The 24,926-nt window shown below is 36.9% G+C and overlaps 1 protein-coding gene across 3 annotated transcripts in view; it reads left to right on the top strand.

Annotated features, from left to right (window-relative positions):
* AUG3 (HAUS augmin-like complex subunit) overlaps positions 1-24,926 on the top strand; it is a 48,912-nt gene that overhangs the window by 17,278 nt on the left and 6,708 nt on the right. The window contains exons 4-15 of one of the 3 annotated variants that reach the window (XM_010275321.3): positions 3,724-3,919; positions 6,489-6,555; positions 7,680-7,783; positions 8,919-9,003; positions 14,419-14,473; positions 14,723-14,854; positions 17,385-17,454; positions 18,129-18,186; positions 18,299-18,354; positions 18,721-18,873; positions 21,879-21,990; positions 22,098-22,239. In XM_010275321.3, coding sequence (XP_010273623.1) covers positions 3,724-3,919; positions 6,489-6,555; positions 7,680-7,783; positions 8,919-9,003; positions 14,419-14,473; positions 14,723-14,854; positions 17,385-17,454; positions 18,129-18,186; positions 18,299-18,354; positions 18,721-18,873; positions 21,879-21,990; positions 22,098-22,239 — 1,230 coding nt within the window. Of the gene's footprint in view, positions 1-3,723; positions 3,920-6,488; positions 6,556-7,679; positions 7,784-8,918; positions 9,004-14,412; positions 14,474-14,722; positions 14,855-17,384; positions 17,455-18,128; positions 18,187-18,298; positions 18,355-18,720; positions 18,874-21,878; positions 21,991-22,097; positions 22,240-24,926 lie in introns of all 3 variants that reach the window. The other 2 variants (XM_010275320.3, XM_010275319.3) reach the window with 2 other exon arrangements.

Genomic DNA, 24,926 nt, shown 5'->3' with positions numbered 1-24,926 from the left:
AGGCGCGCCTCCAGGCATACGCCTCCCACGCCTTTTAAAACACTGTTTAGGATAACTTATGAGAATGCTCTAAGGAGGTTTTTTGGGAGGAATTGGACGGTGTGAGAAACAATTGGGAGAAGCCATGGATTGTGAGTGGAGATTTTAACACAATAAGGTTTGAGCATGAAAAGAAAGGTGGTAGTGGGGTGTCCCGAGGGGTAAAGGACTTTACAGAGTTCATTAATCACTTGAGTTTAATGGATATTCCTCTGTTGGGATCAAAATACTCTTAGACAAATAACCAGGAAGACCCAACTTTAGTTAAACTAGACAGATTTGTGGTTTCAACTGATTGGTAAGAAAAATTTGGGCAGTTATCCTTGGAATCTCTTTCCTACCCATTATCTAATCATACTCCAATTTGTTTGGATAGCAAAGGAATTCTCCCATAGCTTTCCCCTTTCAGGTTTGAAAACCTGTGGCTGGAAGAGGATGGTCTTGTGGGGCTAATGGATGTCTCAAATGCAGTTTGATGGCTCGGCCAGCCATATAATTAGCAAGAAACTAAAAAAGGATCGAAGAAAAAACTAAAAGTTTGGAAGAAACTAGTGTTCAAAGGGGTGGAGATAAAAAAGAAAGAATGCTTATACCTCATTGTGGAAGTTGATAGAAAGAGAATTCTCCATTCACAGAAGAAGACAAGAGTAAGAGAGCCAGAGACAAATTGGAGTTTGACAAACTAACTTTCCAAGAGGAAATTAAGTGGGGACAGTGATCAAAATGTTTATGGCTGAAGGAGGTAGATACAAACACTAGGTTTTTTTTTTTTTTTTTTTTTTTTTCACAAAATGGCAAATGCAAGAAGGTGTGAGAACACAATTAAAAAGATGGTGTGGACAGGGAAGTAGTAGAAGAGGAGACAGGTATAAAAGCAGCAACAAAGCAGTTCTTCTACAATCTTTATAAAGAGAATTGGAAGAGCAGGCCAAAGTTGGATGGACTAGCGTTTAGTGGTTTATCAGAGGATCATGCTAGAAATTTGGAAAGAGATTTCTCCAAACAAGAGGTGTGTTTGGCAATAAATGAGATGGAAGGAGATAAATCTCCAGAGCCTGATGGTTTTACAATGAAGTTTTTCAAGAGATGCTGGGGTTTTCTCAAGGAAGATATCATGAAGCTTTTCTCAAAATTCCACTCTTCTGCAGGTTGGGAAAGAAGTCTAAATTCCACTTTTATCACCCTTTTACCCAAGAAAAAAGGGGATGTAGATATGAGGGACTTTCGACCAATTAGCCTCATTGGGAGTGTTTACAATATTTTGTCCAAAGTCTTGGCCAGGAGGCTAAAGCCAGCAATGAGCATGATTATCTCAGACTTCCAAGGGGCTTTTATTGAAGGGAGACAATTGACAGGTGGAGTTTTGGTGGCAAATGAAATTATAGATTCTCGGTTAAGAAGTGGGAGAGCCGGTTTGCAGTTTGCTGTGTATGATGGATTTGGAAAAAGCATATGACCATGTAAATTGGGAATTTCTGGATTACTTTGTGAGGAGAATGAGTTTTAGTTCCAAATGGAGATATTGGATGAGGGTTTGTATGACTACTCCATTCTCAGTTTTAGTCAATGGTGTGGCTTGTGGTCAGTTCAGGAGTTCAAGGGTTTTGAGACAAGGGGATCCATTATCCCCTTTGTTATTTTTATATGTAATGGAAGCTTTGAGTCTGTTGATTTTGAAAGCAGCTAGGGGCAGTTTTTTGGAGGGTTTCACAGTGGGGGAAGGAAAGACTAGAGATTCCTCTCCTTCAGTTTGATGATGATTCAATGCTTTTATGTGATGTTTCTTGTGAGCAATTAGAGTATCTGATGGGAACCTTATGGTGGTTTGGAGCAGTCTCAGGGCTGCATCTAAATACCTAGAGGATGTTCTAGGTAGGTCAAAGGTCAACTAGCAATAGGACACTCTAAAATATCTGCAGCAAAGTTCAGTACCTCTTCCTCCAAGTTGATTCCTGCTATGCAGCTCTTATCAAGATTGACTTTCAGATTACAGATAAGCTCAAACTTCTTCACCAGCTCCTTCAAATTCCTTACCATTTCTTCCTCTCCACCCTTATAGAAAATTATAATATCATCAGCAAAGTGTAGATGGGTAATTGAGACCCTCTTTCTTCCAATTTTCTATCCTTTTATTATATTCTTTCTATTGGCCTTTAAGATCATTCTACTAAACACATCAACTACTAGGGTTATTTTAATTGAATTTTTAGAGTTAATTTAATGGCATAAAGTTTTGTTTTGAAGTGTTAGTGTGATCTTCCTCTCTGTTTACTTCTGTAAGTGCATTATTTACCTCTTTTTGTTGATAAATCCTTATTGTGTTTTAGTTGGCTAGTTGAAGACTCTTTGCATTATTTCTATGCGCTACCACTTTTCTGGAACTTGCATTAGTGACACATGTAGGACATTTTTGGTAAGAGTGGTTCTGTCACTAAATGACAGGTTTGTATGCTTCCATACTGTCAACATTTTGTTAGTTCTTTTTAAAATTGGATTCCACACTCTTACCACTCTAGAAAGAGTAGAAAGGGAAGGCAGGTAAGTTGATCTGTTTTGGTTCTTTTGTGGTAGAGGTTCCGTCAAAGTCGACTCAGGAGGGGAGCTTGGCTTCGCTTGATTTGGGTTTTGATAAGTTAGGAGAAGAAAGAGAAGTAAAGGAGGTATGTTTAGGGGATTGAGAAGAGGAAGTTGAAAGAAGGGAAGGAAGGATGGGAGGGGAGGTTTTTAAGAGGTGCCAAAACAAGAGTTTGGAAGAGGGTGCAGGTGAAAAAGGAGATAAAGATTTACCAGTAGTTTGTGAGGAGTTTCTAAAGTTGGAAGTTCCTGTTGATAGGCTTGGAGTTGAAATGGGACGAAGAAGGATTGCTGTGAACAAAGGAGTTGATGATACATCAGAGGTGTTGAAGAAAGTTAGAGACTCAAGTAAGGCCCATATTGTTCATCTTTCTAACTTCCAAGGTCTTTTCAAGATTAAAGGATGGCCTGATTAGTGCTTGCCCTACAAACAAATTTAAGATGGCATACAAGAAGAGAGGGACAAAGTTCAAAAGTTTGAAGAAGAAGGCAGAAAAGGAATGGGAGGTTAAACCACAAGTGTCAATGGAGGGGGAGACACAGCGGTTGTCTTCTGTTGAGAAAGGAGTGAAGGCTGAATCAGGATCAGAGGAAAAGATTGATGAAGGTGGTAAATACATTGATAAGAACATAACTGAGGTTCAGCCAATTAATGTGAAAGAGAAGGGGGGGGGAGTGGAGATTGAAAAATGGGCCAAAAGAGACGTTAGGGTTCGCAAGGGCTTAGGTTGGTTGGTTTGTTTTTTTTTTTGGAGGGGAGGAGTTTGCTAGAAGGGCTTTCGAAGCTTGTGAAAGGAGTACGAAGGAAGAGAATTTGAAAAAGATCATAGCAAGGAGAGATAAATGAGTGGGATGAGGAAAGGGACAGGCAAGATGATGTGTTTGAAGGAGATGAATAAGCTGCTTATGGCTGGGAGGTATTTTAAAGGATAGAATATGGTGACCAAGAATATTTATCCATCGGTATATATTGTATGTATGTATATGTGTATGCATTGCCTTTGCTAGCTTGCCCTGACATATCTTGTTAGTTGTTCTGGTATTTTCGTATTGGTGATGCATTTTGATATTTTTTACCCCGCCATTGATGTCTTGGATTTTCATCTCTAGGGATGCTACGTTGGCTTACAAGGCAGAAGCACTGGAATTGCAGAAACAGCTTAGCTATTTACAGACCCAATTTGATTTGCTCACGGGCCAAGCTTCAGCTTTGATTCAAGGAAGAAGGGCAAGGGTAGCAGCAACATCAACAGTTAATGGACAACTTACTGCATTAGATGATAGGCTTTCAGCTAGAAATTTAGAGGTAATTGATATAGTTAATTTGGCAAAAGTAAATGCATTATTGATTTAATGATAATGTAACTTGATTCAACCTTTATATGCTAATGTGATTGAAATAGTACAGCTGTTCTCTGTTGAGGTTGGAAATGCAAGCATGTATTGATGTCTACTTGTATAGTAATGACTTCAAATCATATGGACGATATCAGTTACAAAATTGTTTGCTCTTGTTTCTTTTGATTGTTTTTTTTTTTTTTCTGATCGCCAAGAAATTGATTCAGACTTTTATTCATTTATGAAATGAATCACATAATGCAGTGTACAGCGAAACCCGTAAAAAATGCAGAGTACAGCAAACATCATCATCATAATCATCATCCTTGCCTTATCCCAGCTATATGGGGTTGGCTACATGAATCCTGTTTCGTCAATCCATTCTAATGATTCTATTTAAAGCCCGTGCATATCACTATCTACTCTGGAAGCTCCCAGTACACACAGATCAATGTGCACCATTCCTAGCAAGGGAGTCTGCCATCTCATTGCTCAACTCAACTCAACTCAACTAAGCTTTGTTCCAACTATATGGTGTCTGCCATCTCATTTTCTGATCTCCTAATTTACTTCAATGATCTGACTATTCTAGCAGTTAGGGATCTCATTCATCTGATTTGATGGTGGTATGTCCATGGCTTTTCTTTCTCATTCCTCATCCATCAAATGACAACTTGAAATCCCCTTCTACCTCCAATTTGGTGTGGCCTAAGGAGAAACTCAACCTCCAGCCTTGGAGGAGGAATGATAGGCTATGTTACCTGGATATGGCAAGGATGCAGATTGATATGTTATTGGATACTAAAATTTACATTGGGAATTGAGGATGCGGCTGGATATGGTATTGGATACAAAATTTACAGTGAGAATTAAAGTATCCAATATGATATGGCACCCTTGTACGGGTATCTGGGTATCATAGATGATAAGAACTATGCTTTGTTGGAAGTCCCTCCCTAATGGGCCTGTATATTCTAGTATCACAGCTCACAAGTGATCTTTAATATTGTTTCTATTATCCAAGTACAAAACAGAGAGAAATGAGAGAGAAAGAGAGGGAAGAGTGGAAAGAAGAGAAGAAGAGAAAAAGTACTGGAGGCTCAAAAAACTAGGCTGACGATACCTAGTATATTATTTATATTAGGGTGGCAGTACAAATGTACAATAAAGGTAAAAAGACAATAGTGTCACTACGACACAAATAACAGAATACAATAAAGGTAAAAAGACAATAGTGTCACTACGACACAAATAACAGAATTTATAGAACTCTCCCTCAAGTTAGGTTGTAGATATCAATCATGCCCAACTTGTTACAATCCGTAGACTATTTAGGCCCTTTGTGAGAACATCAACAAGTTGCTCCTTGAAATTGACATATGGAGAACACAATTCTCCCTTCTCAAGTTTTTCTCTAATAAAGTGCCTCTTCTCTACTCTACTCTCCCCCTGAGGAAATGATAGGAGCCTAAGAAGAAGGGCTCTCTGTCAAAAGGGTCACGTCCAAGCTAGATCTGCTTCTCCTCTAAGAGGAAGGATGCCCAAGGAAGACACATGGGATGGCTTTAGGGTCTAACTTACCACATGAAAGGAGATAGGTGATGGACAAATCAACAATACCTAAAGACATGAAGAGGTATAGAACACAACAGGAACTGAAGAAACAATTTATGGGTGTGAGCTGTAATTTATCATATAAGAATTTTCACACAACAAGCTTGGTTCCATGCAGTGATTTAAAAGGTGCGCCTAGGCGCACAGGCTAGGCGCATTTTAGGGTATGCGCCTTGCCCAAATCCTAGTTGCACCCCTTTCAAAAGGCACACACCTGATGTGCCTTGTGCCTCAGCCCAGGCGTGTCCTTTTTAAAATTTTGTGCTTTTTGCTTTTTTTTTTTTTTTGAGCCTAACGGCTTGGCCGGGGCCCCCGGCCCCCCTATTTGTTAATGTTATTCATTCCAATAAAATTTCTTCTTAAAAGGCAATTAAAATTATAAAATCATTATTTTTATGTGATAAATAAGAATTTAAGACCCTAACATGGACTTGTTCGGGCTTGCCTCGAGGGGCGTGGTACAAAGGCGACTCATAGAGTCATGAGTGCATTATGTTTTACATCACATTAGCTACTTGAAGTAACGCAATTGTGGAAAAAAAGAGATTGTGGGTTTTACATACTTGAAAATGCTTTATATGTTTGCTTTTATTTTTAAATTTTCATTTGAATACGCTTTACATGTTATGTTTATGTTATTTAATTTTAGATAATAGGTTTTTTGAAACATTTATTTTAAAATTTACGTTTATATTTTTTATTAACGTTATGTTTAATATTTTTTTTGATTTTTTTTTGCATTTTTCAAAATTATTTTTGGCATTTTTTGAATTTTCTGACATTTTTTTTTGTAATTTTGCGCCTTGCCTTACACGTTGTGCCTCAGGCGTAAATTGGCCCTTTCACTTTTTTTGCGCCTTGTGCTTTTAAAACACTGTTCCATGACATTTTCAAGGTTCTCTGACTTGTTTGATTGTGTTTAGATGAATGCAGTTCTTGGAAGAATTGCTTCTACTGCACAGGAGTTGGCTCACTGTCATTCCGGTGATGGTATTCTCTTCACTTTAACTCTTAAGCTTAAGGCTGCATTTTTTTTTTCATTTTACTTCATGTATTTCCTGGATTTTTTACTTAATAATTATTTTGCTATATGGTAAGGGAGATTATTTGGTCTTGTTCTCTAGACTTGTGAAATATATGAAATCAAAGGCTGAAAGAATATATAACCAAATATAATAGAAAAGGTAGAAAATAAGGTGAAACTTCACTGAATAATCTTCTTTTGATAGATGAGGTATGAAATTGTATTAATCAATCCATTTAAAACAGAACATCCTTGCCTCCAAGGTGTCCTTTCTTGTTATTTATTATTTGCTGCTTAATTCTCCTAAAACCCTAACTCCCTACCCTTTAAATGAACTAAGGGTCCGTTTGGTTCGCAGTCGGAATCGAAACCAAAATCCTTCGGAATCGGAATGGTCTATTCCCATAGTCTGTTTGGTTCAGACTGGAATGGGAATGTGAATTGGACTCAGCAGGAATGGGATTTCATTCCCAAGGGAGGGGCAGGGAATGGCCATTCCCTCAAATGGGGGAATGCCATTCCAGCAGGAATGGGATTCCAATTCAGGACCCCTATTCCTGTGACTGAAACGGGGCCTAAAGACGTTTGGGTCTCTATACTTACAGATAGGTAAATAAAACTCAGCTAAGCGTTATCCACCCCCCCTCCCCCCCCCCCCCCCCAAAAAAAAAAAAAAAAAAAGAAAAAAAAAAGAAAAGAAAAGAAAAGAAAAGAAATCAACTAAGTTTTCTCCCAACTATCAATAATCATGTAAAATCCCAAGTAAAATCATTAGCTTCCTCTGGCAATAGCTACTAATGAATCTATTTTTTCTTAACATTCTAGAACAGTCGGTGGGATTTGGATACCACATGGTGCAACCTTGCTTCAAGGATTGTCAATTGCTTGATGCAAGAAATCAGAAATTAAAGGAAAACCATAACTAAACTTTCCAAACAAAAAACCCGCATCAAGTGAGAGGAAAAAACTCTCACAATATTAGCTGAAATTGCACTACATGAACAAGGGGGGATCAAGTATAGGCATTTTTTGCTATATTAGTCATTGTTTTCACCATCTGACGTGTTTTGACTATAACTTCCCTATGCAGAGGATGGAATTTACCTGGCTTACTCTGACTTCCGTTCATACTTGAATGGAGATTCTGCTTGTACAAAGGAGCTAAAGCAATGGTTTGTGAAGCAGTTTGAAATGGTATCACTTCATCTAGTTGTCTTTTTTAGTAGCTTCTTTTGGTTTGGCAACTGCAAAAGATATATATTAACATAATAGGCTTTTGATGCATACAAGCAACTGAGGAATCAAAGAGCACCAAGGGTGGCTGTAGCCTAACAAGGGACTCTACTAAAAATATAGAAAATATTAAGAAATACAAAAAATATGTCCTATTTATCATTAAAAGTTTCTGTTGTTGTCTTCTAGGATAGAACATGAAAGATTGTCAAGGACATTTTTCTCAGCACTGTAGATTTAATAGATGTCAAGGAACCGTTCTACCTAAAAGCTTAAGCTGTTAGGTGAGGTCCCTGAATAGGTTTTTATTCTCTAACACGCCCCTTCACATGAAAGCCCATCAGGCTTGAAGTATGGACAGGCACAGGCCCACCAATACCTTATGCTGAAATTTAATGAGGATTGAACACTAGACCACTTGGTCAAACCAGCTCTGATACCATATCAAGGAACCGTTTGGCCTAAAAACTTAAGCTGTTAGGTGATGTCCCTGAATAGGGTTTTATTCTTTAGTTTATATGCTACTTGCCCTGTCTTAGAGGGAGAAGTTAATGATCTGATTTGTCCTGTCTTAGTGTTGCAGTGTAGTTTTTTCTTTTAGCTGGGTCGAAAGGATTATTCTCTGTTTGGGGTGGTTTTCTTATTTAGGGATTGGGGTTTATTTGATTGGTTCTCTGGGTTTTGCTTATCACCTTCCTTGTAATTGCTTTTTTGACTAAATAAAAATTATTTTATTTTATGATTTTATCTTCAAAAAAAGTTAATGATCTAATTTCATTAGCATTTGATGACCCATGGTTTAGGAATTATAGCCATTTTATTTTGTGATTTTGAATGCCATTAGATCTCTAAGATGAAAGAATTTTTTTTTGCTCTTGTCAATACATTATTCTGTATTTTGATGTGGAAACAGCTTCTCTCTGTATCTGCAAGGGCAAGGCTGTGTACATCTGTCCCTCCCCAGACCCCTGCATTGGTGGGAGCCTTGTGCACTGGGCTACCCTTTTTTTGTTCCGATTTTTTATTGATGTGTTATTATGCATTCTCAGCCTTGCATTTTCTTATATTTTGATGGTGTTATTATGTTCTCAATCAGGGTCCTTTTCGATTGGTTGCTGAGGAGGGTAAAGCTAAATGCTCATGGGTGAGCCTTGATGACATCTCAAATTGTTTAGTACGAGGTATTCTTCATCTGTGGTTCCTATTGCATTTAATTTGCTTCAGTTAAAAGTGTAAATTTCTGTCCATGGAACTTTCTAATCTGGTTTAGATTCTTCTGCAATATAAACTATTTTATTTTGATCATATGATGTCCTGTTACCATAATATACAGAAAAGGGGGCTTGATGCTAGAATTTGTGGGTTTATATGAGGGTACTTGGTGTCCTAAGTACTCCATATTTCTCCTGTGGCTTCATAGTTGTGGAATGTCTTTAGGAGGTAGTAAGCTTTTATTCTGTTAAGAAAAACTGTCTAACTGTTGTTTCAGTTTACTTCATACCATTTTACTTTCTGCTGGAGATTCTTGGGGCAGACCTGGATTTTATTTTGTATGAGTCTGCATTTTGTTTTTGTTATATCACTTTAAAGAGACCTGTACTTAACTTTAGGCCACCTTCGTTGGGGAAAAAGTTTTTTTTTTCCCTCTCAACAAATCTATGAGACCAGAGACTGCTAATAGTATATGGCCCAACATTTAGAAGACCACTGTTGCAATGGCAATGGACACATACATGATTTGGTTGAAGGTCTTGGGGTAGCTTTGGTGGAAGTGGAATCGGATTGTGATCAGCAAAAGGTCTGGGAGGATGATCCAAAAGATACAATCTCCTTTGGTCTTTCTAAAATAAACTAATAAGAAAGAGTGGTGGAGTAGCATAAATTTAGGTCAATTTGGTGCCCTAGGCAAAAGCATTCATGTGGTTCACTATGTTTGTCAAACTTCTCACACAAGGTTAGCTTTAGTGAAACCATTTTGTTTGGCAAGCAAATTTCTTGTGTATGAGAATGGTGAAGAAGATGCTTAGTTATGTACCCATGAAGTGCAAGAGGGCAAAAGAAGTTGGGTTATTTTCTATACTTTTTTTTGGGTGGATAAGAAAGATCCCGGTGAAAATTATTTCCTTGGGGGGAAGAATCACCTTGATAAAATCTACCCTAGCAAACCTACCCACTTATTTCCTCTCCACCTTTAAGATCCCGATGAAATAGCTAGGAAATTGGAGAAGATTTTGAGGGATTTTTTGTGGGAACCTGGCGATGAAAACAAGGATCATTTAATGAAGTGGGAGCAAGTTTGTTACCCTAAGGAGCAGGGTGGCCTAGGTATAAGGAACTTATTAAAGAAAAATAAGACCCTTCTAGGGAAATGGCTGTGGAGATTTCCTTGTGAAGAAGATAGGTTGTGGCTCATGGTCATTAAAAGCATTCATGGTGAAGCAATTAACGACTGAGATGCAAAACTAGCTTCCAATGCAGCTCCAAACTCTCACTGGAAGGCAATCTATGAGGTATTACCAACCTTTCTTCAATTTATCAGGTTCGATATTGGATGCGGAAATAAAGTTTTTATTCTGGGAAGACCTTTGGGTTGGGGATGTGCCTCTTATGGTTAAATTCCTGGATCTCTACTCCTTATCAAACCTTAAAAACAAACCTGTTGCTAGGTTTGGTATGCTCTCAGACTTTGGTATCTCTTGGGATTTTGGGTTTAGAAGAGGGTTGAGGGAAAATGAATGCGAGTCTCTGGTGCTTTTAATCTCTACACTTGAGAGGGTCTACTTAGATCAATCTATAGCTGATAGCAGAGTTTGGTCCCCAACTCCTGATGGTTTATTTTCTTGTGCATCTTTCTTTGGTTTGCTCACTCACTTTGATCCTATGGGGGTGAACTTCCTAGTGAAAGAAATATGGTGTAAACCGATCCCTCTAAGAGTACAAGCTTCCTGTTGGGAAGTGTTCTTAGGGTAGGTAAACACTTGTGATGTGCTACAGAAAAGGAGGCCAAACAAATGCCTCTCTCCTCATGTGCGTGTCCTTTGTATTGATTGTTGTGAAACCCTACCCCATTTACTTTTATCTTGCTCCTTTGTTTCTGGTATTTGGAATGTTGTTTGTTCTCTCTTTGGATGCAGATGGGCTCCCCCACAGGATGTGGTAAGTCTTTTCAGCCCTTCCTTCCCGAGACAATAGAAGAAAAGAGGAAAATGCTTATGGAAGGCAGCAAGAGCAGCTACAATATGGACTATGTGGGAGGAAAGGAACCTAAGAATTTTCTCTGGAAAAAGTAAATCAAAGGAGGAAGTTATTGAAGCCATAAAAATCAGAACTGCACATTGGGTGGAGACCATGGAGCTATTCAAAAATTTCTCCATGAATGAGATTTTAAGAAGTTGGGCTGAAGTAGCACTAACAGATGCACCCAAAGTAATTGTGAGTGCGGAATGGAAGCCACTGGCACCGAAAAAACTAAAACTAAATTTTGATGGGAGTTCTTCTGGTCACCCAGGAAGGGCAGGCATAGGGGTGTGATTAGAAATCATCTGGGTGTGGTGGTGGCACTCTTCTCAGGACCAATAGGTATTGGTGACTCAATACAGGCTGAATCTCTAGCCCTACTTCAAGGTCTAAAGATGACTGAGCAGATAGGAATAACAGACTTAGAAATAGAAGGGGACTCACTGCTGGTCATTTCTTGGGCTAAAAACATCACATCAGTACCTTGGAAGCTCAAATTTATCTTCAGAGAAATTGACATACTTACAAGGAGGATCAACTCTTAGTTTGGTTGGGTCAAACGGATTGCAAATGGGATGACGGGTACCCTAGAAAAACAGGGGGCAAATAGATCTACATTGTACTGGGCAGAACTGTAACTAATTGTATGTGGGTGCAGATTAGATTAATGCTTTTCTGCTACCTATAACCTTTGTAACTGATTGTAACTTTTGCTATTTTATTAATTAAAAAATTTCTTGCTGATAAAAAAAAGATTAGAAAAGGAAAATGAGTTGGAAGAATAGAACAGGTGTGCTGTGGGATGAGAGAAAGAGGAGAGTCTTCAATGGAAAGAGTAGGGAGGTAGAGGATCTAATTAGGTGTGCTGTGGGCAAGATGGGGTTGTGTATCTCAGCTTTAAAATGGCTCTCTAATCAGAATGTATTTGTGCTTTTAAGCTCAAATAGGCTCTGGGATCTGTAAAGTTGTGTTATTTGCTCCTTTGGCGGTAAGAGTTACTTTTTTGCCCCAAGGAGTTTGTTGTATTATACTGCTGTTGGTTCTAATAAAATTTTACTTAACCATTAAAAAAAAAAAAAGAAAAGCAAGAAGAATAAGAATAGAAAGAAGGGGAAATATGTGTTTCTACATTGCTCTACAAGATAATATCTTATTAATACTGTAGTGGCAGGGCAAAGACAATAATATCCATATACAATGTCCGCTAAGTTTATATGCAAGTGGAATACCTGAGAAACCTCTATACCTCAAGCTCCTTAACAAACATAGTATGAATTCCACTTAAAGCAAAGGGTAGGATGTAGTGGACAGTAACTCCCTTTGCTGTTGATGATAAAAAAAAAAAACTCCCTTTGTTGTTGTTTGGGGGCTTAGTAATGAGAGGAATAGTAGAAGAATATTAGATGGCACCTGAGGATCTCAGAACATAGTTTGCAAATGCATCAGATTCTTTATCATGTATTAGGCAATGATACACAAAGAATTCAAAGAAATGCATATGATCTATTTTGACAGATAGTGGGAGGAGATATTAGGCCATCACTGGGTGGATCTCTCTATGTGTTGTGTATTTTGTGTGGTGCCTTGCACTATATCTGTATTTGACCTTGACCTCCATGGTTTATTTGCACTTCTGTGCACAACTTTACATTATATATTTAATAGTATCTTTATTATTGGTAAATAGTAGTTAATGAGGACATGGGTGACTGTCAGAACTATAGGAGCTTCTATAATTTTCATTTCATAGCCTTAAAGGTACAAATATTACCCCTGCATAAATGATTGGGCAACTTCAGATCAGTGAATTCAGCCTTTAGGAGCAGGTGGAGGATGGAGGGATATCAAGGTGACTATGGTTCAATTGGGGCTGTGCTGAAGAGAAGAGATGAAGGTCCTTTCAAAAGGAGAGAGGACATGGTTTTTGAAGAAAACTGTCTTTTTAATCTGCATTATCTGAGGATGAGGTATCTTCCTTGGATGAGGAAATGAAGATGGATAAAGTATCTCACATACATCATGACCCTGATATGGAGGCAGACATCAGCCATTCTGTCAAGCTTACTAGAAAAATAGGTTTCTTGGTTTGTTCTTTTTGGAGGAATCAGGTATTTGTGACAAAGGGACATTAAAGGTGATGACTGAATCTGTAGAAAGTAGTAAATTAGCCGAGAGTTAAAGGCAGTTTACTTGGTTGGGATGGTTAGCAAGAAGCTCTAGATGTGTAAGTGTAACATGTGTTTGATGGTGAAGTTGATGATTCTACTCATCTGATTATGCTTAAAGGAGTGATGGATGGGTGGGAAAAAGCACAACAGAGTTCTAAAAGGGCAATCTCTGTTTTTGGGTCTTTGTGGAGTCACTGAAATAATGTTTTTGGATATCTAGCAAGTTATCTGCTGCTGCTTTTGTTGTTAGTTGTTACTCTCAATTAATGACTAGTATATTTCTGTTTTTGGTTTGATTGTGTTGGCTGGGGTTGCACTGGTTGGGACATCTTTGATGGTTTTTGTTGTTTTTTTTTGGTTTTCTGTTCCTTTTATCTCTCTTTTTTTTTGTCAGTTATTCTCCTTGTATTCTTTTCTTGCCATTGATTTTGAGTAACTTGCCTTTTGTTGTTGATAAAAACATTCCCATTAGATATGGCACAGAACAAGTATTTTGGCTTTGTATATGCCATTTACAGTATAATTTAATTTTTGTCTTAACAAAGTTCTCTTTTTCTTTTTCTTTCCCAAATCATACTAACAATTTAAAAAATGTATTAACAAAAGAAACTTGTGTGACATGGTTTACATTTTCAATTATCCCCAGGGGAGTGATTGACATGGGTAGAGAGAGCGGGAATGATGCACTTTTTGGGTAGCCATGTCAACACCAGTTCAATGTGTTTCAAATGGTGAAGCAAGACCTCTCAGGGATATTTTAGGCCGAAAGATATATACAAATCTGTATATATGTGCATATTTATGCCTGTTTTGTTTTATTTTTTCTTGCTTGTTTAAGGTCCATGACTCCATATTTTTGTTAAACTGAATAGTGATACTGGATTAATAGAAGTGATACTGAGGCTTAGTTTGGAAATAGTACAAATACAAATATGTACAGTGCAAATACATACAGAATAATACAAATTATGAGGTTTTGCACTCTACAGTTTTGTATTTGTACTCCTTCCAAACTGAGCCTGAATTGCCAATCAGAAAAAACAGTGCATGCAGTTCATGTGCCAAGATTCTTATTTGCAGAATTTCATCTGTTCAATTTGTTCTTTTATGTTCTAAGTTAATTTTAGTCATTTTTGGAATGAGAGACAAAGCCACTAACCTATTTCCTGGCATTTTTTCCCAAAGCAGCAGATTCAGAGAAATCTCACCATCAACGTGTAGCTGAGTTGCAAAGGCTTCGCTCTATGTATGTATTTGCATTTACACACTTGTTCAAGTTGTTTGATTCCTTTTACTAGGTTTCCATTTGTTCATTTACTGTTATTACATTTTGGATTTGTCACACACATACATATTCTACTTCTGTTTGCTGTCTGGTGTCCAATTTTCATTGTTCTTGTTTTTCTCCTTTGTTGTGTTTTATAAGCTTCTGCTTTTTAGTCTTTTGTGTTGTGTTGTGTTCTTATGGCCTGTGATACCTCCAATGTTGAGACAGATTTGGAACAAGTGAAAGGCAGTGGGTAGAAGCCCAAGTTGAGAATGCAAAGCAGCAGGCTATTCTTGTGGCACTTAAATCTCAAATAACATTGGATGAAGCTCACATTCATCTCGATCTTCATTCTCTCCGGTGTGTTCTTGTTGTTTCTTGTACTGATAATATTCTGTTTTCCAGTTTTCCACGAACTAATTTCTGTTTTCTTTTCTGCTTTTCCTGAAATGTGTCTCCAATCCATCTTTTTTAAGTTGCATCTTTTTTTTTTTTAAATATAATTTTATTAATTTTTATGGAAAGCTTTGATGCCTGGCTTGGTCCAGCCTAGGTGTGGACATTTATTATTAGGCTGGGATTAAGGCTGGGCCAGGCCCAGGCCACCCAACTTGCTGTTACTACTTTGTTAAGACCTGGCCCAACTCATGATCATCCGAATATGCCCCCCATTGCTATTTATATCAGTTTCTGTAAATAAAACAGCAAATTATAAAATAGAGGACCAAAAATTTATTCTGATTTCTAAGATCCAAAATAAAGATAACAAATAATCCCACTACTGAATACTATCAAGAAGAAAAGAATAACTTGCAAATACAGCCATATTTCAACAAAAACTAACTCAATGTGAAGAAACTAGAAATCACTGAAAATAGTAACTTGCATGGTTACTAGAAATAGTAACCATGAGAATTACTACAAATAGTAAGACCAGAAGTTTCTACAAATGGTAATTTTGGAATAACAGAAAACTTCTAGGAAACTTAAAATCCTATTTGTAAGACTCTACAACTAATAAAAGAGTTGAATGTTAAGTAGAACCGACTGCACCCATTATTTAACAATGGATATGTCACTATATAGAATGGAATGGCGAAACAGGATTCATGTAGCTGACCATATATAGTTGGGACAGGGCTTAGATGATGATATTGATCTTAGGTAGACCCCACTTTTAGTTTTTGCCGATTCTTTTACTGTGAGATTCCTTCATGGCGAGAATGAGGCCAAAAGAATTTTAAAGGCCACTATCACTTCTTCCTTCTCTTCAGATCTATTAGCTACTTTTTGGGCTTCCAAAGAGACTCAAAACTGATCTAACCAAGTAAATGCTGCTCCATCACTAGGTTCATGGCAAGTAGTTAATCATCAATGTATTTTATAGTTTTAATTGATTGTATTTGTCAATATATAGAAATGATATTATATATGATTTTATGTTGTTTGTTATATGAACGTGGGCTGGTTAAGTATTTGTGATGGCATGTGGCTGGAGTGTAAATAAAATGGAATCAAGTCATAAAATGAGTGGAATATTTTTTTTTTCTTTTTTTTTTCGGGGGGGGAGCTTGTAAATCTTCTTCCAATAGGTGGTGTTTTTTAAGATTTTACAAGCAGGGGAAGCACATTAGACAGTAATTGTCTTCTAATAGACAAGAACTGTCCATTTCATATCTTAGGGCCTGCTTGGTAATGGATGAAGTGGTTGAATTGAATGACTCATTGCTCTCTCTTTTAGTGAATAAGTTATCAAGTAGATTGTATACTTTTTAATGGCTGAATGGCATGTTTCATTGATTAATATGGTCTAAATATTTTATTATATCACTATATTATCCACTAAAAAATTGAATTTTATTGCTGTTTTGGGCTTCTATGTAACTTTGATTTTGATAATCGGGGGCTGACTCCTTTGTCATCATGTTGTACTAATCTTATTGATATTCCATTTTAGTAAAATTAATCTTATTGCTGATAAAAAATATAATATCCACTAAAAATTATAGCAATAAGCCATCCTGTCCAGCCACATTAGCCATCATGAGATGACCCCTTAGCCCTTCCATTTGTCCTTTTTATGTTTGCAAAGTGGGGGCACAGAATGTTCTATTTCATATCTATTATTGCATATATAGTCTTTATGAACATATAGATAAGAATACATCTTTATATTTGGTTTAGCAAGTATTTTTGTGGTTGATTACTCATTACCTAGGCACCTACTAGTTAAGTCGTTGCATGGGGCGGCCAAAACTATTTGGTCATCTATTTGTTGCATTGACAGTATTGCCTCAAACCTGAATGCTGCTTCTTGCTCTGCCACTTGACAAAATCACTTTCAATAAAGATGCAATACCCAGCAGTACACCTCCCATTGATAGGATATCTTGCTTAAAAAGCAGTTGGCAAATTTTCAGTATTGTTTCTTGCCTGATGTTTGTTTTGCTCATACAGTCATCTTGTTACGGTCTTACCCTGAGATACTGTAGGATATGAATAACTGCATCCCTGTATGGCTGTCTAGGAAAATACATGAATTGACTTGAAACATTTACAAGGAAGGTAATATCTTGCTGGGTAACCACCAAATAAATGAGTTCAGTAATGAGCCCATAATATCGCAATGCCCTCAAACACTTATCTCCTGTCTGCCACAGTGTTGATTTGAGTCATATGGTCAGACTACTTTAAGCTATCCTCAGTTGAAGTGACGAATATTCAAGACATTATCAGATTTTCTTCTAAACATGTGTGTAGTAGGATTGATTTTGGGCATCTAATAATGCTCCTTTGTGAACAAGATTCTGTTGCTTGTGGCAAGGCAATTGTGTATGATTTTTTTTGTTGGCTTTTACATTTTATGCTGCCTTTTTTTTTGACTGGGCAGGAGAAAGCATTCTGAATTAATGGCAGAGCTTTCAAATCTATACCGTAAAGAGGAGAAGTTGTTATCTGAGGTCTGCACTCTGCACTTGTATTTTGTACAAAAATTTAATAATCACATGCCATAGTTTTTTAGCTTGCAATTATTGTATATGGTTTGGAATGCAAATTATTATTTTTTTTCTCCTTGCATGAGCTTAAAAACTAAATTGGTCCTTCAAAATGTCTAACCCTATTCCTAAGACACTAACAAACTAGAAAGTTTATTAGAAAACTCAAATCCAAAGCACCCAGAAATTATAAAATTGTCACTGGTTAAAGAATATGAGTAAACTTGCTTTCTACTTCCATGGTTTCTTTCCTTTATTCCATGTCTACATCATCACATACCAAGTATTAAAAGCACAAATAGACCAAAGGCATGAAGTTACAGTATAAGTATGATTTCATTTCTATTTATAAAATGGATGAGGTTTTTTGGTCTTTGGATTGATGGATTTGTGTTTCGCAAAGAGTTTATAATAAAGAGTTCACTTTTGAGAAAATATTTTGACAAGGGAAAATTTTGCACACCTATTTTTCCCTTTTGGTAAATCCGAATGCCAAGGTTTGTTTATAATAAGATTTCCTTTAGAACTTTTCAATGGGATTTTTTTCCTCCTGTATTCATTGATGCAGTTTCTGACAAGATCTTCTGTTCCATTTCTTTTCTTTTCTTTGTCTATTTTCATTTTGTTCCGACTTGCAGACCATTCCAGATCTGTGTTGGGAGCTTGCTCAACTTCAAGACACCTACATATTGCAAGGTACTGCATAAATGCCCTAATGAAATTGAAGAGAACAAATAAACAAACTCTTGATATTTAATTAACATAATCACTTTGCCTTTCTTTCTCCTTGTTCTTTCTCAACTATTAGGTGATTATGATTTAAAAGTTATGCGCCAAGAATCCTATATTGGCCGGCAAAAGGCGGTATGTTTAACTCTACTAAGAATCCCCAATTCAGTGGATGGTTTGATCAGCCACATTGCTCTTCTATTTGGTGAAAGTAAAGTAGATCATGTAGGGAATCTCCTAGTTGACCTGATTAGGAAACCTTTTTCCTGTATATTATATTTCATCTGTTTAATTTCTTTCTATGTATGTATTTATTGACATAAATACTCTATCTCCATATATGGGGTGGAAGGTCTTTGGCAGTATTGCTACACATGTTTGATAAGTACTACCATTTTATTGTTCTCTTGCTTTAAGACAGTCTTTCTTGTGTGGGCTGGAATAACAAAACTGGGCCGTTTTCAGGATGCTTACCTTGTTCTGATATTTTCTGATATGCAGTTCATAGATCATCTAATTAATCAGCTAGCTAGGCATCAGTTCCTGAAAATTGCTTGCCAACTGGAGCAGAAAACCATGCTTGGAGCATATTCATTGCTTAAAGTCATTGAATCAGAGCTGCAAGGCTACCTCTCATCAACTAATGGCAGAGTGGTATGCATCCACCTGGTTACATTTACTGCTTTATGAATTGCACTGGATATTCTCTTTCTTAGATAATATTTTCTTTAGTCATATGTATATGAAACATAGAAGAGGATCATTACTTCTGGTTATGTTATGGTTTGTGTTTGAACTGCCTATGCATGGTATATAGTTTAAAAAGAAGACCAGAATGTTGGATATTAACATTATGTTCTCAACCCTCAAGTGTATGCTTCTTTCTGTGCAAAATTACCTGTGGAAAGGTCATTACATGTGAGATTTGACATGGACACAAGAAAGAAGAGAGGACAACCCTTTAACCTATGGGGCCCATATGAAGTCTGTGAGGCCCCAACCCAGAGCTGCTTCCTCCTAGGGATAAGGCCAATAAGCAGTGCAACTGATGAAATTCATCTAAGGGGCCTGTTTTCAGGGGATATTTGTTTTCTGTCTTTGTGGGTGCACAAGTGTTTTAGTTATTTTAGTATTATGGCACTTTTAGTTTCTAACTTTTTTATTCTCTTTTATTCATACTTTGAGTTATTTTTTTAGTGCTGTTTGAAAGTCTAAGGTCTAATTATTATTATTATTATCATTATTGTTGTTGTTGTTATTGTCTGAAAATCTGTGCCTGGAGTACTATCAAAAAGACATTACCCAGTGTTGGTCCCATCCATATGGGGTTTTGGGAGGGGTAAACTAGATATGGTCCTAACCTTTGGCATCATCTTTTGCACAAAGTAGCTGCTCTCAGATTCAAACCTGCATTCTTATCCTTGTTAGCCCAAATTTTACCTGTGCCTGAAGTAATCAGATTAAGTTAAATTTTTATAGGTGTAGCATGGGAAGTCAAAGCCCTATAGGTATTGAGAGAGTTTTCAGAGGCATGTATAGGACTATTCTTGCAATGCGTACCGGACTTATAGGCTTGAAAACTCCATAGGGACTGAACTACTTGCACCCTTTCAAGGATTAAGACTGGCAAGATCTTTAAATTACAGAAACATCTAAGCATGGATGCCATGGAACATGGTTCATGGATGGTAGTCAGTTGGTGTGGAGAACAAGGGCAAGAACATTGACAGATCTTAAAGGAAATCAGATGCTTAACAAGCGAGAAATATTACTTTTACATGGGTTCGAATATCAGACAGACAACGGCTTAGTTGATATCCTAGCCAAACAAGGAGCAAATAGGGAACAATTATTTTGGGGCCTTTTAAATGTAGAATGAATGTAAAAATCTACAATTGGGATTGGGTGGCTGTGGCTGGGTTATGTATATAATGGATGCTGGGTATATTATACATATTTGTTCTTAATAAAATTTTAAGTATCCATCCAAATAAAAACAATCTGTTTCTGAAGTCTGATTAGGCTATCATGTTGGAGTTATTGAGTGGAGTGGTTACTGCATTTTTTCTTTTTGAATATGGGTATAAGGAATATCCTTGTTACTATGAAAACTTAAAAGGTTAAAAGAGTAAAAGAAGCACTTATGTACATACAGTCATTTAGATTCTTAAGCAAACTAAAAGGGAAATAACCGCTTAACTGGTTTCAGATGTAAGTGGCAATGTTTCATACTTCTAAACACCAGCTATGTAGTCCTATTATTATGAGTTTTTTAGGAGTCAGGAATCTTACATATATTTTTCTAAATATGTTAGGGGTGTTTTCTCGAAATCTTTATGCTTATTTCTGGTAGGATGTACACAAATTTGGATATCCCTCTCTACTCTCTAGCTCTACATATACATGTATTCGTTTTCATTTCTTTGGGAGGGGGTGGAATGAATTAATTGGAGCCTTTTCGTTTATAATTTACTGTTAAATTTATTATGGAAAAGAGTCTGTTCTCTTTCTCACATATCCTTCTTTGTTCACTCTGTATTCTATTTTTTTCCTTTGTATTTTTTTTTCATCTTTCTGAGTATTTTTTTCTTGTTTGTTCACTCAATCTGGTCCTTTATTATTTTTTCTGGTCTTCGCAAATCTAATATAAAGTCCAGTCATCCTAATTTTCTATTATTTCCCTAGCAATATCTTCTTTAAACTCTAGCCAATATGAAGTATGCCCAGCCTCGAATCCCATGCCTGATCTTGCTGGACATTCCTAACTATTGTTTATTGTTCCTGATCCTTCACTTTTCATTGGGGCACAATGCCCTCATTTAAGGCCATTGGACCTCTTGGCCAAGCCCATATTTGAACCCAGTCTTGGAACTAGACTGGAAGAAGCTAAGGAGAATATTTCAGGAATGTGCACTAAGATATTTTGTGTTTTTTGTTTTATTTTATCAAGTCACTTGACTAGAAAGTAAGGTTTGGGTTATGGTTCTCTTTTTCTGTACAATTAGTTGTATTTCTTTCTTTTTGTAGTGAATAATGGTATTTTCAAATCAGTTTGTTTTTCCGTAGCTCTTGGAGTTTGTGCTTTGAAGAGTCCTATGTCTTGGTGACAACACCATAACATCTCTCTCTCTCTCTCTCCCCTCTCTTCTCCTATTTTCTTCCATTTCTTTGAATGTTCTTCAAAGTTCTGAACAAACCCTCATCCTCAGGAAGAGTGCTGCACCAGAACCACTTATTATCTATCCTTAGATCCACAGCTCTCATTCCTCTTGTATACCAAACGAACCCTAGTACTGCAAGTTAGGTGGGCTCAGGTTGAGCATTTGTTGAAATTTGAATGGGCCTGGCCCAAGGTCTGGGGCTCAATGCTATGCAAATTCTTCAAATCAGGTATCTGACTTGCACCCCTATTGAGCTTGCTGTTTAGCATTTTTCACACTCCCTTTAAATTGTCTTGCCAACAGGTTTGTAATATCAACACTTAATCAGCATATCCTTTAGACATTGAACAAGTCTTAGAAACACTATGCCCCAATATTTCCCTCTTTCCATATTAGATGCTTACTTATCACACTTCACAGCTATATCATTAATGTTGTTCTAAGTTTACCTACACAGCATTATCAACCTGCATTCCGACATTGTTGTAATCATTGCAGGGCCGTTGCCTATCACTAATTCAAGCTGCTTCTGAGGTTCATGAACAAGGAGCCGTGGATGATCGGGATACTTTTCTTCATGGTGTTAGAGATCTTTTGTGCATCCATTCAAGTACACACAGTATCTATTGTACTTAGGAAAAAGTTAAAAACTTATTATATTCTCAGTAGAAAAATATTTCTTTCTTGCATCTTGAACTCCTTGTTCTTCTTTTATAGATGCTCAAGGTGGGTTACCAACATATGTATCAGCACCAGGCATTGTGCAGCAGATAACAGCACTTCATTCAGAATTAATGATCCTGCAGTCAGACCTTGAAAATTCTCTTCCAGAGGATAGAAATAGATGCATCAATGAACTGTGAGTGATTTGTTTTTATCTACATAAAAATCTCTCCTATTACAAGAGGGATAATAATTGTTCCTTGAATGATATGCTATAGGGTATATAGACTGCTCTTACATGGTTTTTAAATTTTGATACTTGGATGTGTATTGATGGCTAAATGATATGATATGGATTGTGTTGCATGCTCATATTGTCCGTTAATGGCAATATTCTATGTTGCATTGGATCACAACTCGTCATCCTTTCTTTTCTTGGATGTGTATTGATGGCTAAATGATATGATATGGATTGTGTTGCATGTTCATATTGTCCGTTAATGGCAATATTCTATGTTGCATTGGATCACATCCTATTTGTTCATTGTCTAGTTATCCTTGCATGAAGAAAAGAAAGGATGATGAGTTGGGTACATCCCATTTTCTATAATTGGGGAATGTCTCCAGTGAAAAGACAAAAATATTCCCCCATTTGCAGTGAAATGATATGATATGGATTGTGTTGAATGTTCACATTGTCCGTTAATGGCAATATTCTATGGTGCATTGGATCACACTCTATTTGTTCATTTTCTATGTATCCTTGCATGAAGAAAAGAAAAGGATGATGAGTTGGACACATCCCATTTTCTATAATTGGGGAACATCTCCAGTGAAAAGACAAAAATATTCCCCCATTTGTAGTGACAAAACTTAATGCATAAGGTATCTTTGTCTTCAAAAGCATATACTTTTTAGTCTCTTTACAAATAGTTAGGAACTTGCCCAGTTTATGAAAAAATAGGATATGCCCAAATTACCACCAAAAGAAAATCTCTAATAACTTGCATCTGTCTTATCATGTCTTAGGGAACTTGGTCCCTAAGACAAGCTGTAAGAGAATTATTGAGCCTTACAAGGGAGCTGGATGTGGTTGTTAATTGGACTAGGAGGTCAGCAATTGCTTTAGCTGACTTACTAGCAAAGCAAGGGGTGAATAGAGAGACTTTGTTTTGGGTTGTGTTGTGACTTGCTTTATGTTTCAGGGGTCACCTTGTCCTTCTGTAGGTTTACAGTTTGTAATTCCTGATTTTCTATTTAATGAAAGTTACCGTTTCCTATCCAAAAAAAAGTTAGGATTACTTAAAGAGGTAGACATTCAACTATTTCATTAAGAACCCTGTTGTCTTCTTGTGGTGTGAATTACCCACTTCAGCTGATGATAAGCAAATCTGATATTAAATAATGGCAGGTAGGACGGTAGGTGACTATTATGAACTTTTTAGGTGTCTTTGGCTGGTGAAGTTCTGTAAATTCATTCATAGTTCCTAAGTGGCTACTCAATTTCTTTATCTAACGAGAGGAAAGACATTCATATTTCAATATCTTCATTATAAATGAGAAACCCCTTTTCATGAGAAATGCTTGGATTTCTTGCAACTCCATGAAGCTTCCTAGTTGTGAACGGATTTCTCTTAGCATGATAAGAGTTAACTTAGGCTACCACAATGGGTAATTCTAGGCTCCATCGTGCCAAGCAATATGGTCCATGTTGCTCTTGTTATAAGAGAAGCATTAACATTTTTTTTGGTAGTCAATAGAAAGAAATTTTATCAAAAAGAAAAAAAAATGATTACAAGAGAGTGGTGATGAGAGGTCACCCACAAAAACAAGAATGACAAAAAAGAAAAAAAAAATACAACAATAACATCATCTCATGTCCCCATTGCATAAAAGAGAGCACAAAGTAAAATCCATATCTCCTCTTTCGTATTCCAGCTCTAAAGCTGACCAGAAACCAGCCCCAAAAGAATCTTTGTTAACATCATCAAATCCTGGAAGAGTCGGTCCATTCCATAACTTTTGTAGTTGTGTCAAAAGATTCTTCTGTCGCTTTCCTTTCAAACCTCCCAACAAATTGCAAAAAGACAACTCCATGTGATCTTTTTCTATTTCCATTTAGGACCGACCGTAGACCAACAATCTCTTTTAGTGATCTTGGGAACTACATATCAATTTTGAATAATCTAAAAAGTAATCCCAGATGATCTTCAAGTAGCAACATTTAATGCATAGGGGAAATACGTTTTCTTCCTCTTCCAAACATAGTTAGTGTCTGCTCACCTTCTGAATGCCTCTACTTTTTCAACCAACCATCAAAAGCTTCCACCCTGGGGTGGGGGGTGGTACTGGATTCCCCCAAACACCTTCAACATCCAAATTTTCCACCTGATTGTCTTGGCAATGCTGTGGAAAGACTTTTATGGTGTATTTCTCCCAAACATCTTAAACATGACATTACAAGAGTGTGAGAGCATGATTGGCATGGTCATGATTTGATTGGTAGAGTAGCCAAAGTGGCTTTTAGTTAGGTGGGATTTGAGAATGAACAAAGCCAATGCATTAGAATGGTTTTAACTGAAATCTTCAAAGTGGGTGTAAGCCCTGTTCTCAACACATCTATGTAACTACCTTATCCATGACTTAACCTGGGATATAACTGTATATACCATATAAAATTCATATGAATTGTAGGATGACTGGAGCATAGTAACACATCATTCATTAAGATAATGATATTATTGACTTGCTAGCTATACAGGAACATACTTGAAATCCACTGAAGGTGCACTTTTATGGGGTTTGGTGTGCCTCCTTATCATAGAAACTTTTCTTTGGATCTGATCATCTTATACGTTTTTATCCTCTTTTCTCTTTTTTGGA

Source organism: Nelumbo nucifera, chromosome 8 (genome assembly GCF_055504915.1).
Source record: "Nelumbo nucifera cultivar China Antique chromosome 8, China Antique-T2T, whole genome shotgun sequence".
Lineage (NCBI taxonomy): Eukaryota > Viridiplantae > Streptophyta > Magnoliopsida > Proteales > Nelumbonaceae > Nelumbo > Nelumbo nucifera.
The sequence above is the reverse complement of the archived record's forward strand: the minus strand, read 5'-3'. Positions and strand labels throughout refer to the sequence as shown.